The sequence below is a fragment of the Gymnodraco acuticeps genome, unplaced genomic scaffold, assembly GCF_902827175.1.
Source record: "Gymnodraco acuticeps unplaced genomic scaffold, fGymAcu1.1, whole genome shotgun sequence".
NCBI classification, from domain to species: domain Eukaryota; kingdom Metazoa; phylum Chordata; class Actinopteri; order Perciformes; family Bathydraconidae; genus Gymnodraco; species Gymnodraco acuticeps.
In genome coordinates, this window is record NW_022990889.1 from 24137 (window position 1) to 40000 (window position 15864).

The following is a 15864-nucleotide window of genomic DNA, read 5'->3' on the forward strand; positions in this document are numbered from 1 at the left end:
ATGAATCTCCCGCCCCCGACATACAAAGCAATAGCAATGTTAAAACGAAGTAAACTGGATATAAAATCCCCAAACAGGCGAAAACCTACCAGTTTCACCCACTGTCTCTGCCACCTCCCTCCATGCCTCGCTCCTCTGGTTTGTATCCCGGTAGATGAACAGAGACTGATCATACAGCACCGGGTGATTCACTACCGCTACAATGAATTTTCCCTCAATTTTTTGGAATATGAGGAAATGACCTGCGTAGTCTCTCCCAGCATACACGCGGTTTGATTGGCTAGCGATTGTAATGGCAGATTTGAATAAACGGGATTTCATTGGCTGACGCCTCCGTCAAGGCGTCAAAAGTTGAACATTGCTCAACTTTTGACGCCAGCTACGCCAGCAACGCTCCACGTCGCTTCCCAAAATGCAGTTCAGCTAAAAGTGACGTCACCCCATTCAAAGTGAATGGGCAGAAGCGTTGGAAGCTTTAACGCACGCCGCTGTGTGGACGGGCCGTAATGGTTACTGTGAAATGCGTAATGGCACTACGCCACTGGCTGCACCCGACTTTTCTAGTACGGGACGTGCCTATGGGTGCTGTCCTTTCACGGAAGGTGGTCACCACGGACGCATGTCTGACAGGCTGGGGAGGTATTTACGAAGGTCGTCCGGTGAGGGGTCTCTGCAGAGACCTCCAGCGGGCGCACATAAATTCAACCCGGTATCACGGCAAGACGTGAACATGTGACGATTTACCATGCTGGGAGACGTGAAGATGTCACGATTTCGTCCCCTTCAAACGTGACAGCTACATGGTATTGTTAACCCATGTTAACCATGAGAAATAACCGGAAATACCAAGCAAATGCTACCCCGACGTAATGATTTATTTGTTAATAGTCACACTCGATTACGGCGATTTTCTTGTTGCCCCAGCTGGTCGACACCTCTTTTAGCAGAAACAAAGGCTACATTAATGTATTAAATCGATGTTAATCCGTGCGTGTGGATGTGGAATTAACGGACGTGACGTTGTGTGATTGAGTTGCCAAGCAACAGCTTCGGTTCATGTTAATTTACAAACTATTCAACTACAACCGTAGTTATATTTAAAAACATGTTAGAAGGCCTCACGAAATACTTGAATGCACATTAAAATGTAAATGTAAAGGAATGTGTGTATAACAAAATACATCGGTCATTAAACGAAACCGGAAACAGACGTAGGCAAGATCCTCAGCTCGATGATTGGATGGTTATCCGCAATGCATGCTGGGATTTGGTGTTTATGTGATGTGAAATCTGAAAACGTTTTTTAAAAATACAATAATACTTTATTCCGAGTGTGCTTGCTTTTCTCTTTGAAAGTCATCACATAACGGCATTGTAATACACGGTTCGGCTGCATTAAATATTACATATCTGCCGTAATTCTCTATTTAAAGAGCCCTGCTGAGAAGACTTCTGGACAAACAGGAGAACTGCCGCCAAAACTGAAGATGTGACGTGGATCATAAATATATAAGCAATTATACAACATCTTACATTTCTTTTCACACAATGCGTCTCCTTGCAGTATCAACACTAATTCGGCTGACTTTTATATTTGATCCAATTGGTAGATAGGCTGTATTTACACCATAAAGGTGCACAGCTGATAGAAAGGCACATCTGGTGGTTAAAGCACGTTATTGAATTTTATTATTTTATTATTAGATATTAATAGGATCCCTATAAAGTATATTCATTACTCATTATTCTCTACTAATAGTTCATTAAAGACTGTATATAATGACTAGTTTGCACATCCCTTTCAAGATTTTCTAAGCTAATGTTTATTGACATATCATATTATACACAACTACTGTGTAGTTATGCAATGAATGAAAAACTTGGGTCGCAGGTTCCTCAACAGTGCATTACAAGACATCTATCTAACAATCAACATCGGCACCTCAGTTGTTTCCCCGACTCAGACTGCAAGGAATCTGGGTGTGACCCTATAACAACCTGTCCTTCACTGCAAACATCGCTGCTACAACCCGTTGCTGCAGATACACGCTTTACAACATCAGGAAGATACGTCCCCAGCTGACACAGAAAGCGACGCAGGTTCTGGTCCAGGCTCTCGTCATCTCACGCCTAGACTACTGCAACTCCCTCCTGGCTGGTCTACCTGCATGTGCCATCCGACCTCTGCAGCTCACCCAGAATGCAGCGGCTCGTCTGGTCTTCAACCTTCCTAAATTTTCCCACACCACTCCGCTCCTCCGCTCCCTTCACTGGCTTCCGGTAACTGCTAGAATCCACTTCAAGACACTGGTACTTGCGTACCATGCTGCGAATGGATCTGGCCCTTCGTACATCCAGGACATGGTTAAACCGTACACCCCAGCGCGTGCACTACGCTCTGCATCAGCCAAACGACTCGCTGCACCCTCGCTGCGAGGGGGACCCAAGTTCCCATCAGCAAAAACACGTGGGTTTGCTATCCTGGCTCCAAGATGGTGGAATGAGCTCCCCATTGACATCAGGACAGCAGATAGCTTACACACCTTCCGGCGCAAACTGAAAACTCATCTCTTTCGACTCCACTTCGAGCGATAGATTTATTAACAAAGCACTTTTATACTAATAAAGGACTGGCTTATCTAAAGCCAGTTGAGTAGCACTTGAAATGTTTGGCTCTATGAAACCTGATGTACTTATATGATTCTGTTTTCTTCAAGGTTGTGTCTTCCTGGTCGAATGTACTTATTGTAAGTCGCTTTGGATAAAAGCGTCAGCTAAATGCAATGTAATGTAATGTAATGTAATGTGTGTATACTCCACCATTAAACTGTCATTCTGCACATTTCTTATACTATCTACATACATCTTATAAGAGTATAATACATATGTATAATATCAGTTTAATAATAAACAAATAATAAACAAATAAGTGCTTAAACATAGTTAACATTGCAGGAAAGCAATATATTAGACGTTAAGTACTTTGTCAGGCTTAATATTTATCTGTAGATACAAATGTCACTGTGTGCTGTGTGCTCTGCATGTGTGACCATTAAAGAATCAGAATCAGAATACCTTTATTAGTTCCACAGAGGGGAAATGTGCAGCGTTACAGCAGGAAAGAGCCACAGACAGCTTAGTGTTGCATATCTTACATGCGTTAAAAAAGTACTAAGTTAGAATAAAATAAACAATATGCTAAAAAAGTACTAAATTATAATATAATAAACAATATTAACAAAAGATAAAAAGTTACATAATTTTAAAAAATACAGATCAAAAACAAAATGGCATATATATTGATTTAGTGGCCAGGTATAAATTACACAGTTATTAATGGCATATATATATATTGCACATATAGCACATATTGCACAAAGTTGGTTTGTATTTAGCAGCAAGGGGTGTTATAGTCTGTGTTGTGGTGTGTGTATGAGGGTCTACTAGGGGCAGTGCTGGTTGTAAAGTCTGACCGCTGCAGGAAGGAAGGACCTGTGGTTTCAAGAGGGTTTCATCCCTCCATATTCTTCTTAAAGCTTTTTTCTTATTCAAAATAAGACCTTAACCTAAAGTACTCTTTAATGTTTAAATTAAGCCTTATTAGTTTGTCTGTTTTGCACATCCTCCTATTAATATCTAATAATAAAATAATACAATTCAATAACGTGCTTTGACCACCAGGTGTCCCTTTCTATCAGCTGTGCACGGTTATGGTTTAAATACAGCCTATCTACCAATTGGATCAAATATAAAAGGCAGCCGAATTAGTGTTGATACTGCAAGGAGACGTATTGTGTGAAAAGAAATGTAAGATGTTGTTTAATTGCTTATATATTTATGATCCACGTCACATCTTCAGTTTTGGCGGCAGTTCTCCTGTTTGTCCAGAAGTCTTCTCAGCACGGCTCTATAAATAGAGAATTACGGCAGATATGTCATACTTAATGCAGCCGAAACCGTGTATTACAATGCCGTTATGTGATGACTTTCAAAGAGTAAAGCAAGCACACTAGGAATAAAGTATTATTGTATTTTTAAAAAACGTTTTCAGATTTCACATCACATAAACACCAAATCCCAGCATGCATTGCGGATAACCATCCAATCATCGAGCTGAGGATATTGCCTACGTCTGTTTCCGGTTTCGTTTAATGACCGATGTATTTTGTTATACACACATTCCTTCACATTTACATTTTAATGTGCATTAAAGTATTTCGTGAGGCCTTCTAACATGTTTTTAAATATAACTACGGTTGTAGTTGAATAGTTTGTAAATTAACATGAACCGAAGCTGTTGCTTGGCAACTCAATCGCACAACGTCATGTCCGTTAATTCCACATCCACACGCACGGATTAACATCGATTTAATACATTAATGTAGCCTTTGTTTCTGCTAAAAGAGGTGTCGACCAGCTGGGGCAACAAGAAAATCGCCGTAATCGAGTGTGACTATTACAAAATAAATCATTACGTCGGGGTAGCATTTGCTTGGTATTTCCGGTTATTTCTCCACTGGTTAACATGGGTTAACAATACCGTGTAGCTGTCACGTTTGAAGGGGACAAAATCGTGACATCTTCACGTCTCCCAGCATGGTAAATCGTCACATGTTCACGTCTTGCCGTGATACCGGGTTGCATAAATTACCTGGAGATTTTAGCGGTGTTCCTCACCCTAAAACGCTTTCTGCCTTTTTCTCAGAGGACATCATGTCCTCGTGAGGACAGACAACACGACCACAATATCGTGTATAAACCGCCAAGGGGGTTTGCGTTCTCTCCAGTTACACATGCTGGCACGCAAACTGATCTTATGGAGCGGCAGACGTCTCCTCTCTCTGAGAGCGACGCACACCCACGCCCAGAGCGCTGGGCACTATGGGCCTGGCCCGTGAGTGGTACAATCTGAATACAGTGGGACTCCCTCAGAAGGTGATAAACTCTATTCAGAGTGCGAGAGCTTCCTCCACCAGGTCTCTCTATGACTGTAAGTGGAGGGTGTTTGAGGAGTGGTGCCTTCAAAAAGGACACATCTCTTTTCAATGTCCTGTCGGATGATTTTATCATTTCTACAGGACTTGATCGATAAACACAGAGCTTTCTCTATGATCAAAGAGTACCTGGCTGCTATTGCTGCATGCCATGTGGGCTTTGAGGGTAAGACGGCTAGCCAACATCATTTGGTCTGCCGTTTTATGAAAGGGGCTCGCAGGCTCCTCCCTGTTTCCAGGTCACTGGTGCCCTTATGGGACTTGGCAGTGGTTTTAGATGGGCTCAACCTGACCCCATTTGAACCCCTGGAAGGAGCTGACATGAAGCACTTGTCACTCAAGACAGTGCTGTTACTGGCCCTGGCATCCGCCAAGCAGGTCAGTGACATTCATGCGCTATCTGTACATCCTTCATGCACTCAGTTCGCCCCAGGGCAAACGAGAGTGTTGTTGAAGCCCAACCCTACCAAAGGTGGTTGGTTCATGTACCCCAATTGACATTGAGGCATTTCCTCCGCCGCTGTGTTCCTCCGGGGAACAGCAGCCGGATTTGCTGTGTCCAGTCCATGCTTTACGCACCTATATGGACAGATCAAAAGAGTTTCGTCATAATGACCAACTCTTTGTGTCCTGGGCTAACCCTCACAAGGGCAAGCCCGTTACTAAGCAACGGCTCTCCCAATGGATTGTGGAGGCAATTGCTTTGGCCTATACGAGTCAGGGTTTGCAGGCACCTTCGGGTCTGCGGGCTCATTCGACTCGTGGTCTGGCTACATCCTGGGCTTTGTTCAAGGGTGTTTCCATCCAAGACATTTGTGCAGCGGCGAGCTGGTCCTCGCCGCTCACTTTTGTCCGCTTTTACAGGCTAGACGTCTCTGCTCCTAGTGTGGCCCGAGCAGTGCTGGGCACCTTGTTGAGTCAGAGCTCTACCTGTTAACCTCTTAAGCCCGAAGCCTGTTTTTCAGGTTTCAGGCTCGAAAATGACATGCCCAAAACAAATGACTATAACTTAACTTCTAAAAGGGTTATATGAATAATTTCTTTTATCAAAGCAAGGTCACATCTGTGAGTTGGATGTAGAAGTGTCAGAATCAATAAAGATGTTTCAGTGTCAGAGTAAATCCAGATGGAACATAGTCAAAAAGTGTACATTTTTGTCTCCGCCCAAATAAAACCCATTACTTATAGTGAAAACCACCCTTGAATGATGGGTTAGTAGACTAAAAGCTTTAGGAATCCAAAGTATAACATAATAAGTACCCTGTATCAAGATTGAGGCAAAACAAGTGAGAATTGACCTTTTTAGAGAGATTTAGCAAAAAAAAAGTCCAAGCGGACTAAGCTTTGGGCACATTTGGGTACATTTGGTTCCATCAGTGCCATTTAACCTTTTTCAGGTACCAGACTGTAAAAATCATTGTACAACATTTAATTATCACTATAGGTATTCATTCCATAAAAAAAAAAAAAAATTATTGTTAAAAAAAAAAAAAAGTGGGTGTGTGTGGAGTGTGTGTGGAGTGTGTGTGTGTGGTGTGTGTGGGAAGTTCCCTCTTTGCATGAGATGCATGTTACTTGCACAATAAAAATGAGGAAACTTAGGAAACATTTGACTCCAACTGGAGCAGATTTATTAAAAAAAATTAGCAACACACTATACAACAAGCATTTTTTGGGTAAAAAAAAAACTTTATACAAACCCTGAATGTTACAGTATTACTCCAGTAAGTCATGCCATGCCCTGTAAAAGTTATGTTTGGTAGTGAAGCACAGAGGGACCTGACACTTCCTGCAGTACACAGGTGTCTTCACTCTTCAGTTGCCAGCATCAGAGCACCTCCTGCAGTACCTCCTGACCTTGGTCAAATGTTTACTTTTAAGTACTTTTAACACAGTTACCCTGCGGGGGATTAATAAAGTATTTGTGATACTGATTTCTGATTCTGAAGTGTTTTGCTTATAAGTTGTTTGCATTTAGCTAAAGTGTGATGTTTTTCCTCATATTGCTTTGCAATAGCCTGTTTAAAGTGATCATATAACAAACAACTAATCAGTACTGATACTGTATGCTAATAGATCTAGGAGTGATAATAATACAGTAAATGCTTTGAATTTATTAGATAGAGCTGTGCAGTATTCTTAACAGACTGGATAGCAGCAGACAATAGAAGGCTTATTACAACCAGAAGAGACATGAGACTTTTATTTTTTAGAGACTTGAGACTTGACTTGGACTCGTGACCAAAGACTTGAGACTTGATCAAGTCTCACCCCACAAAGACTTGAGACTTGACTTGGACTTGCAAAGAAAGACTTGTGAACATCTCTGGCTAACAGTCCAGCCGTGAAGACATCTACGTGACAGTTTTGAAATTTCTTCAAATGCCGTTGCCATGGCAACACAATGCTCGCTATGAAACACGGTTTTCTCATAACTTCAGTGAAAATGCTCCAAACGGCCCAAATCTTCACAGGTTTGGTAACGATGCAGCCATCAAAACATCTAAGTGTATTATGGGGTGTCATCAAATACCGTTGGCATGGCGACAGATCATTCGCCATCAAGTTAGTTCAAAAGTTCTGCTACTTTTCCAAGCCTTTTTACTTTATTTTCTTCTCTCATCACACATTCAAGCCCCCAGTGTTCATGTATCATTTGAATCTAAATTCTTCACTTTCTCAAATCTCCAAAACTCTAAACACGTTTTCAGCTTTTCACACAATTTGCAAATCAACATGGCACTTTTTGCAAACCACTACACACGTTTCTCCACGTAAGACACAGGAATCTGACATAAAGTCACGTGTTAGCTGGTTTAAAACACTAATATTCAAAATGCCTCACACATGGACCAATAATCAAGAAACACGGTGAGTACTTTCTTACAGCAACAATGGAAGCCAACATGGAAGCAAATGCAAGAGGAAGAGGAAGAGCTGGGCTGAGAGTGAGAGGAGGAGGAAGAGGTGGGGTGAGAGTGAGAGGAGGAAGAATGAGAGCTAGAGGTAGAGCTGGAGGGAGAGGACGTGGACAAAGAAGAATACTCTCTAATGAAATCCGGGCCACTTTGATTGACCATGTTATCAACCATGGTTTGACGATGAGAGAGGCTGGACAGAGGGTTCAGCCTAATATTTTTTTACTCTAAGTTTTTATTTCTATCTACTGTATTTGACAGAAGCATAATTTTTGTTTTGCAATACAGAAACAACTGTAATGTGCTGAGATGCATGTTGCACAATGTTATTTTTGAATAAAATGGGATTTTTTTCTTCAACAACTCATTTGTATTTCTTCATTTACTGTATTTCTGTAAACTCAAGCAATCTTTCTCTGCAGAAACCTCTATGTACAGAGCATAGCCCATAACAGATGAAAGTGCTTTAGATTGTGCTCAGCAGTGTGCAGTTGGGTGGTCAAACAATCTAGTATTATGAATGAAATGTGTTATATTTGGTGCAAAACTTTGCATTTGGTAAGTGTTTATGTAGTTTTGAGTGCAGTTCTTCACTTAGCAGGAGAAATTAGGTGTTTTGCACTTTGGGTGTGTGGTTTTGTTAATTGTGTTTAGTGTACTGAGCAATTAAAAAAAAAAGTGTGTTAGCAATAGAGAGGCGAAGTCCCTCCCCTTCCATGAGACCTTATTTCGGAAAAAGTATGTATTGAAGTCAATGGAGAGAGAAAGATTATCTTTTGATCCCGTTTGAATTGTGCAACAAATTGCACATATGATGTTTGTCAATTTAAAAGATAATTTTGCAAGTCAAAAAAATTAAAATGTGCCGTAAAACTGTGAAGTAACACATTTGTTTGTGTGAAGCGCTCAATGAACTACAACTCTGGTCTTGCATACGTCACCAACACCAAGATGGCCGTCACGTTAGCACATTTCACCTCTTTCTTTCAGAATGAAGCGAAAAGTATTAAAAGAGGTGAAAATCACTACAAGTCTGGCCATGTTGAGAACTGTACACAAAAGGGGAGTTAGTCGGTTCCAGCATGCAGGACCGGCTTTACAAGGTTTTGGTGAATAACACGAGTGTAATGTGTAACGTTAATGTCAGCTAGCTAAATTCACTTACGCGACTCTGGGATTTGTAGTCTTTCTAGTTGCATATTTTTCATAGTCTTATATTTCAACAGTTTTAAGACAAACTGTGACTTTTTTGACATGGACATTTTTTTTTAAGATTGACAAACATCATAGTAATTCGTGGCACAATTCAAACGGGATCAAAAGATAATCTTTCTCTCCCCATTCACTTCAATACCTAATTGTTCTGAAATAAGGTCCCATGGGGCGGAAGTTGATGGGCGTGACTTCACCACTCTATCGAGAAAAACTGTAACTGCCGCCGACATGGACGGATGCGGTGCTTCCCTGAGCGTCAAATACCGCCGCCAATGGGAATACATTGCAATCAGTTGAAAGCTCTTTGCGTCCGTTTATGAAGCTGAAGGAGACTCAGCACGTCACAACTGCACGCCAAAGGACCCTGACCAAGCGTCGCTATTGGACTATCAGGGAGTGAGACTGTGTTGCCTACAACAGTTAATGTGCCTTAAATTCACTCAGCACTAATGAGTAACACTGTACTTATTTGGCATTAGCGAGGTAGATATAGAAGATGAGTTAGATGCAAAGACAGTAAAACAGATTCACTTTATTTGTGCAGATAAACAAGACGGATAAACAGACACACACACACACACACACACACACACACACACACAGGAAAGAACACACTCAGGGGGCTGGGTTGGGGGGCTATCTCTCCTCTCAGAGTGCTGCGGTCCATCGACCCTGCATGGCTGCTCTCAGCTGGATACGTGTCATCCACAGCAGCCCTGCCTGTTAGGGGGAGAGCGTGGGCTGTGTAGGGTGTAAGGGAGGTGGAAATACATTGGGAGAGAACCAGCAAGGAAAGGATGTGAGAGTGAGTGGAGGAGAGGATGCACTGGTGATGCAATGGAGGAAAATGGGAATGAAAAGCAAGAATGAAAAGAGGACTTTGGTGGGTGCATATGCAGCCTACTCAGTGACTCTATCTGAACAAGGTCAGGGGTGAAATGGGGTTGTCTGTCAGATGTTACTCTGCATCATAGCTCCCAGGGAGAAGGGTCATTACTCTTCCTCATCTGATCTTCTATCCTCTTCTTCTATTGACAGTCAGGTTGTTTTCGGGCTGTTGTTTACTCGCCTCATGTGTGTCTTCCATCTCTCTTTAATAGGTGTCTGTGGTGATGTTGCCATGTGCCAGCTGCCATCTGCTCTTATCCTCCTTTATTCAGGTAAGATACTGTATGAGACGCCTATATGTGGTATATATATATATGTAACAGGTAAAAGTATACATCTATTACTGTTTTTACTTTAAGAATATGAAATACAGTTCTTTAAATTAATAATTCACCTTTTTGGAATTGTGCTTATTTGATTAGTGAAGATCAATTCCATCATGTCCATTTAATTCAAGGCTACATTAGCACTGTGCTTAGCACTGAAAACACGGGAAACTAGTCTTTCCAAAGTCAATAAAAGCAGCCTATCAGAACCTACAAATGATTACACTGGCTACACTGTGACAGGCCATGACAGCAGTTAAGGATGTAGGTAAGTTGACCATAGCACCCCCCCCACCTTCCCCGTACAGACAGCGGGCTCTTCACCACTATAGGAACATTCTCCAGTTGTCTTCACTGTGGATATTTTTGCATTTGAGATTTGAGACTAACTGCCAAAGGGGAAAGGCAAGAGGCCTTTCCAATTTCACATGATCATTTGACAGTGTCCATAATTGTCTGTTGTCTGTGTACTTGGTCTGATTTTCAAAATGGACAGTTTGTGAATTTGATGCTTGCAACATATTGTGTCCTATACTAAAGTATGCCTTCGTTGCATGCCTGCGTGGCCTAGCAATATTTTTTATAATAATGAAAAAAAGGACAAGAAGTGAACCATTCTCTGTTTTACTGTGTTTGCTTTGCTTGCACAGTTGCTCTTGAGACAGGAAGCTGGGTTTGGGGACTTTCCAAGAAGTTATAATAAAGCAAACATTTAACTTCAGTGGACACCATGACATGAGATAGTATTTATTTCAAGAGCTTCCAATTACATCAAAGCATGCTGTCAAAGTTTGGTGTCAAATTAAACTGTCATTAGAGTCTCAGTTTCATAAATATACAATGTTCTATGCCACGACAACACACACATCCATATGTATGTCCTTGATACACAAATGCAAATAGGAAACAAACAAACTGCCACATCTGCAACCTTGTTGCAGTGTTGTCCTGAAAACTGAGCTCATTACAAAGTTCCTCTTTGTGTGAATTAAAAAAGTGACCTCTTATAATGTGTTTGAAGAGGAACAGCTACAGTATTTCAGTGGAGAACTGTGAATCATAGAAAAGAGCTACACCAATGGGCAAACAAACATACTATGAACAAATGCACACACACACACACACACACACACACACACACACACACACACACACACACACACACATCTAGTGTGTGACAGCATGGAAAACGGATGTAAATCTTTCATGGACACCATCAATTTCAGGCATTAAGTTTATTAATACTTGTATCAAATACATGTCAGTGTCCTGTGGGATTTTGACAGGAAATAACCATTTAAAGCAAAATCATCAGAATTTGTCCGGTACAAAGGGGACTTTAAAAGTACACCATATACATTTAACTTTAGTCAAATTGGGTAGTAGCAGTCTAATCCCTTCTGTAACAATAATGTATCGTACATTCATCATACATCCTGATTATGTATGTCTACATGTTTCCTGAACACACTAATTCAGATCTCTCTTGGTTGATAGGAGGGAGGTAAAACATAGAAATAGTCTGCTTTTAGGTCAACCCCTCAGAGAAGCAGAGGTGTGTTTGTGTGCATGTGTGTTGGTGTGTACGTCTGTGTGTGCATGTGTGTGTGGGTGGGTGTTTGTCTGGGTTTGTGTATATTTGTCTGTACGTGTGTGCCATATTACAGAGTAGAGTGGTAAAGGGATGGCAGCCGTCTGCAGAAAAATCTGAGCTGCCTGCATCTAAGAGAAGCTTTCATCCTCCTACCTGCCCACCAAAGAGGGGAGGCATGCACTTTCTCTCTCTCTTTCACACACACACACACACACACACACACACACACACACACACACACACACACACACACACACACACATACATACATACATACATACATACAAACCAGGGTTAAGGCCAGAGATGCCTGCAATCAACAACAATTCCACTAAATGCTTGCTCCTTGGTCTAGATTAATTTTCATAGTCAAAACGTCAACCCCCAGCTTCTGTCTCATGTCTCATGAATACTGGGGAGACTGCAATTGAGACATGACAGAAATTAAAAGGAGCAAGCTATTCCAGGGCTTTACTGACTTAGCATAAGCTAAATAGTTGCGAAGATATAAACAGAAAGAGTGAGACTAGCGTAGGAACAGGTTATTTATTATATATTAAGCTGGATCTTTGAATCCTTGGGCATATAGTACGCATTTACATAAAGTTGTAAAACTTGCAAGAAAAGAAAGGTCAAAATCAATGCATCAGGGATTGGGGTATGCTGACTTTACTAGCCTATCTCCACCTGGTAATAACTTGCAATATATCTTGATATCTTATCTGACTAAGGAAATATGCAAGTTGTTTAATGCACCCGGAGCGCATTACAATCAGAATGCTATCAGATCAGCCAGAACACATCTGAGGGGGTATGGCTCGCATCGAAACCGGATATCGCACACGTGTAAATGTAATCTGTATTTTGCCACAATCTTACAAAAACAAGACTATCGTGCTCTGTGGGGCCGTAGGCTATTTGGGACTTTGAGGGGCTAAATGCTAATGGAAAATGGAGGAATCAAATCCAAACCACATTTTATTGTGAAGCACCAGTTTTTTAGGGGGGGGGGGGGGGGGTTTGTTTGGGTGAGTAGGGCTTAATGACCAGTCTACACATTGTTGAAGATTTAATTGTGTGCATAAGTAAGCTTAGAAAATATGCGTTAAACTCAAAGTACAACTGATGGGAATATCATATTTATGCAGATTGATAAGCCAAAGTTGCCTATTTGACAAGTTTAAAATGAGACATGTTAATAGTGTTACATGAAAGATAATTAAAGTTATTATCCCCTAGGGACGATGAAATAATTGTAATGAAATATCCTAGCAATCTATTCCTTCAGTGCATTATCCAAATGTCATTTTTGATTAAATGCTTTATATTCTTTATCAAAATAGTCCAGGCTTTTCCTGAGGAAAGTGAGCATGGAGAATGTGACAAGACAGTCAAAACAAACAGTGATGGCTATGATTGAGTTGTAAACAATGATGAGTAGCATCAGCTGTTGGTCTTATACTTGTCAGTTAAATCATTTCATGGTTAAATGCATTGAGTCGTCACGCTGTAATTATGCAGATGAGAGAGGAGGCCAAACATCTGATAATACACACAACCACACTTACAACCACACACACACAGACACAGACACACACACACACACACACACACACATACTTTGGGGTATAAACTCATGGACGAGCAGCAAAGAATTGTTGGAACAGAGATCAGATTAGAGAAGCTTTTCTGATCTGTGGCATGAGAAGGCTGGGCTCATGTATCAACCAGCCATCTAAGCTGGTTTATCCTGATACAACCAGGGGCATCACACACACACACACACACACACACACACACACACACACCACACACACACACACACACACACACACACACACACACACACAGACAGACTTACAAGAAAAAAGTATTGCAAGGAGGGAGGAGGGGTTGGAGTTTGATACATTCTCCAAACAATTCTCTATCCATTTTAGTCATGGCAAGGCTTTGGCTGTGGAGCGGAAATAACTCTGAGCCCTTGTTAACAGTGTTCCCAAACTTTACTTAAAGGTGGGGTATGTAATTTTGGAGAAACCAGCTCGAGTGCGCTAGAATTTTAAAGTACACAACTGGAAAAAATCTGCCTCTTCCTTCAGACTTCCTTACAGAGCCCCTCCTCCAACACACACGAACGCGCACATGAGTTTGTGCACAGATGGAAGGCTGACAGGCAGGTAGGCCATCCAGTTATTTTAGCCGGGACGGCTAAAATGATTGGTCGTGCTTTTTACAGTACTACGGCTTCCACAGATGACATTTTTTAATGGATTTATTGTCAAAGCATTTAATATATTCATTGCTATCGGGACGTTAAGAGCATTCCATGGAATATAACAAAAAGTGTATCTGAAATAAATTACATACCCCACCTTTAAGATAATCATAGTAGATGGTCTAAATCTTTCGGAAGACACATTGTGGAATAATTTATTGATTCTGCCTTTCAATCCAGGAGAATCCCTCACTTTCATTCATTCATCAATGCTGACTGACTTTCTTGCCGTCCCTATTTTGGCTGGAAAGTGATATTATTTATGATTTTGATTAGCCACAACTTAATTATCCTTGTATAGGTGTTGTCGTTACTCAAAGTGATATCTCCTGACCCCTTCCCCTCTCTCCAAGCAGGACTGATGTCCAGATGGTGTGCCCCTCCATGTGTGGTCCAGTTCAGTGCTCCCTGACCGTTTCATGGGCCACAAACCGACCCAATCATCCACGGCCTCAGCTTCACTCAGCCCCACCTCGCACCAACCGTAGCCCCTCACCCCTAACCTCACCTTCAGGCCCCCGCCTCCTGCTGCCTCGCTCTCTGTCAAACCTCTCCTCACGTTTTGACAATCCTAGCCCGCCTTGAGCCCAACATGGTGGCCTGCATCCCCGCTCTAATTTTGGTCATGATGATTCGGGGGGTCTTGCTCTCTGTCGGTGACCCGCCTTCGTCCCGCCGGGAGATCCGCATCGAGGGAGATCTGGTGCTCGGCGGTCTGTTCCCGGTGCACGAGAAAGGTGCTGGGATGGAGGAGTGTGGGCGTGTAAATGAAGACAGAGGGATCCAGAGACTGGAGGCCATGCTGTTTGCCATCGACAAAATCAATAACGACGAGACTTTGTTGCCTGGGGTATCTCTCGGGGTTCACATCCTGGACACTTGCTCCAGAGATACCTATGCACTCGAGCAGGTGGGTCAGGATGTTCATACATACTGTATACAATAAACCCTGCATGTTTGTCAATGGAGGATGATGCTGGATGATATTGAGAAGTCATTTTACTGTAAAGGTCAAATTAGCTGGATGCCCATTGCCCAATCAATGTTGATGGTAAATGCTCAAATAATCCCGCTTGCGGAGCTGTGTTGGCGGTTCCTAAATGTACTCAGGAGCTGGGAAACAAAAAACTGAAACCTCTGTTGGTCCTGATCATCATTCGCATTCATCTTCAGTTTATTTGTGCAAACTCTGCTGCACATTCACTTGATATCTTCCTCGCTAAACTTTCCTCTGCTCCAATTGCTCCCTGTAGTCGTCTCACACCCTGCACACACACACAAGCACTCTCACACACTCACACACACACTGACTACAGCACTGATTGCTCTTTTCCAAATGAGCTTCCCTAACCTTACAACAACCAGATTTCTGATTTCTTTGAACCAGTCTGTGTGCTTGCAGCAGATCAGGTTCTGTCCCCTACCTCAAGTTATTCCTGCTGCAGTCAAAGCCATCAGCAATCTTTACTGCAGTTACTATTATATTCTGAAATAAACACGACTGAATATCAAAGTTAGCAAAATGTATCATTGTCCATAACATCCTCTGCACCCTTTTTGTAATGCCATGGCATCTAGAGCACAAACCCAGCAAAACCCCAGAGAAACATTACATTTACATTTATATATTTTGAAAGTTGCTCTGCAAAGTAAG

The 15864-nt window shown here is 41.8% G+C and overlaps 1 protein-coding gene across 2 annotated transcripts in view; it reads left to right on the forward strand.

Annotated features, from left to right (window-relative positions):
• grm3 (glutamate receptor, metabotropic 3) overlaps positions 1-15864 on the forward strand; it is a 57802-nt gene that overhangs the window by 19981 nt on the left and 21957 nt on the right. For both annotated transcript variants that reach the window (XM_034233599.1, XM_034233598.1), the window contains 2 exons: positions 10228-10287; positions 14567-15120. In XM_034233599.1, the coding sequence (XP_034089490.1) occupies positions 14803-15120 (318 nt within the window). In that variant the 5' untranslated portion in view covers positions 10228-10287; positions 14567-14802. The remainder of the gene's footprint in view (positions 1-10227; positions 10288-14566; positions 15121-15864) is intronic.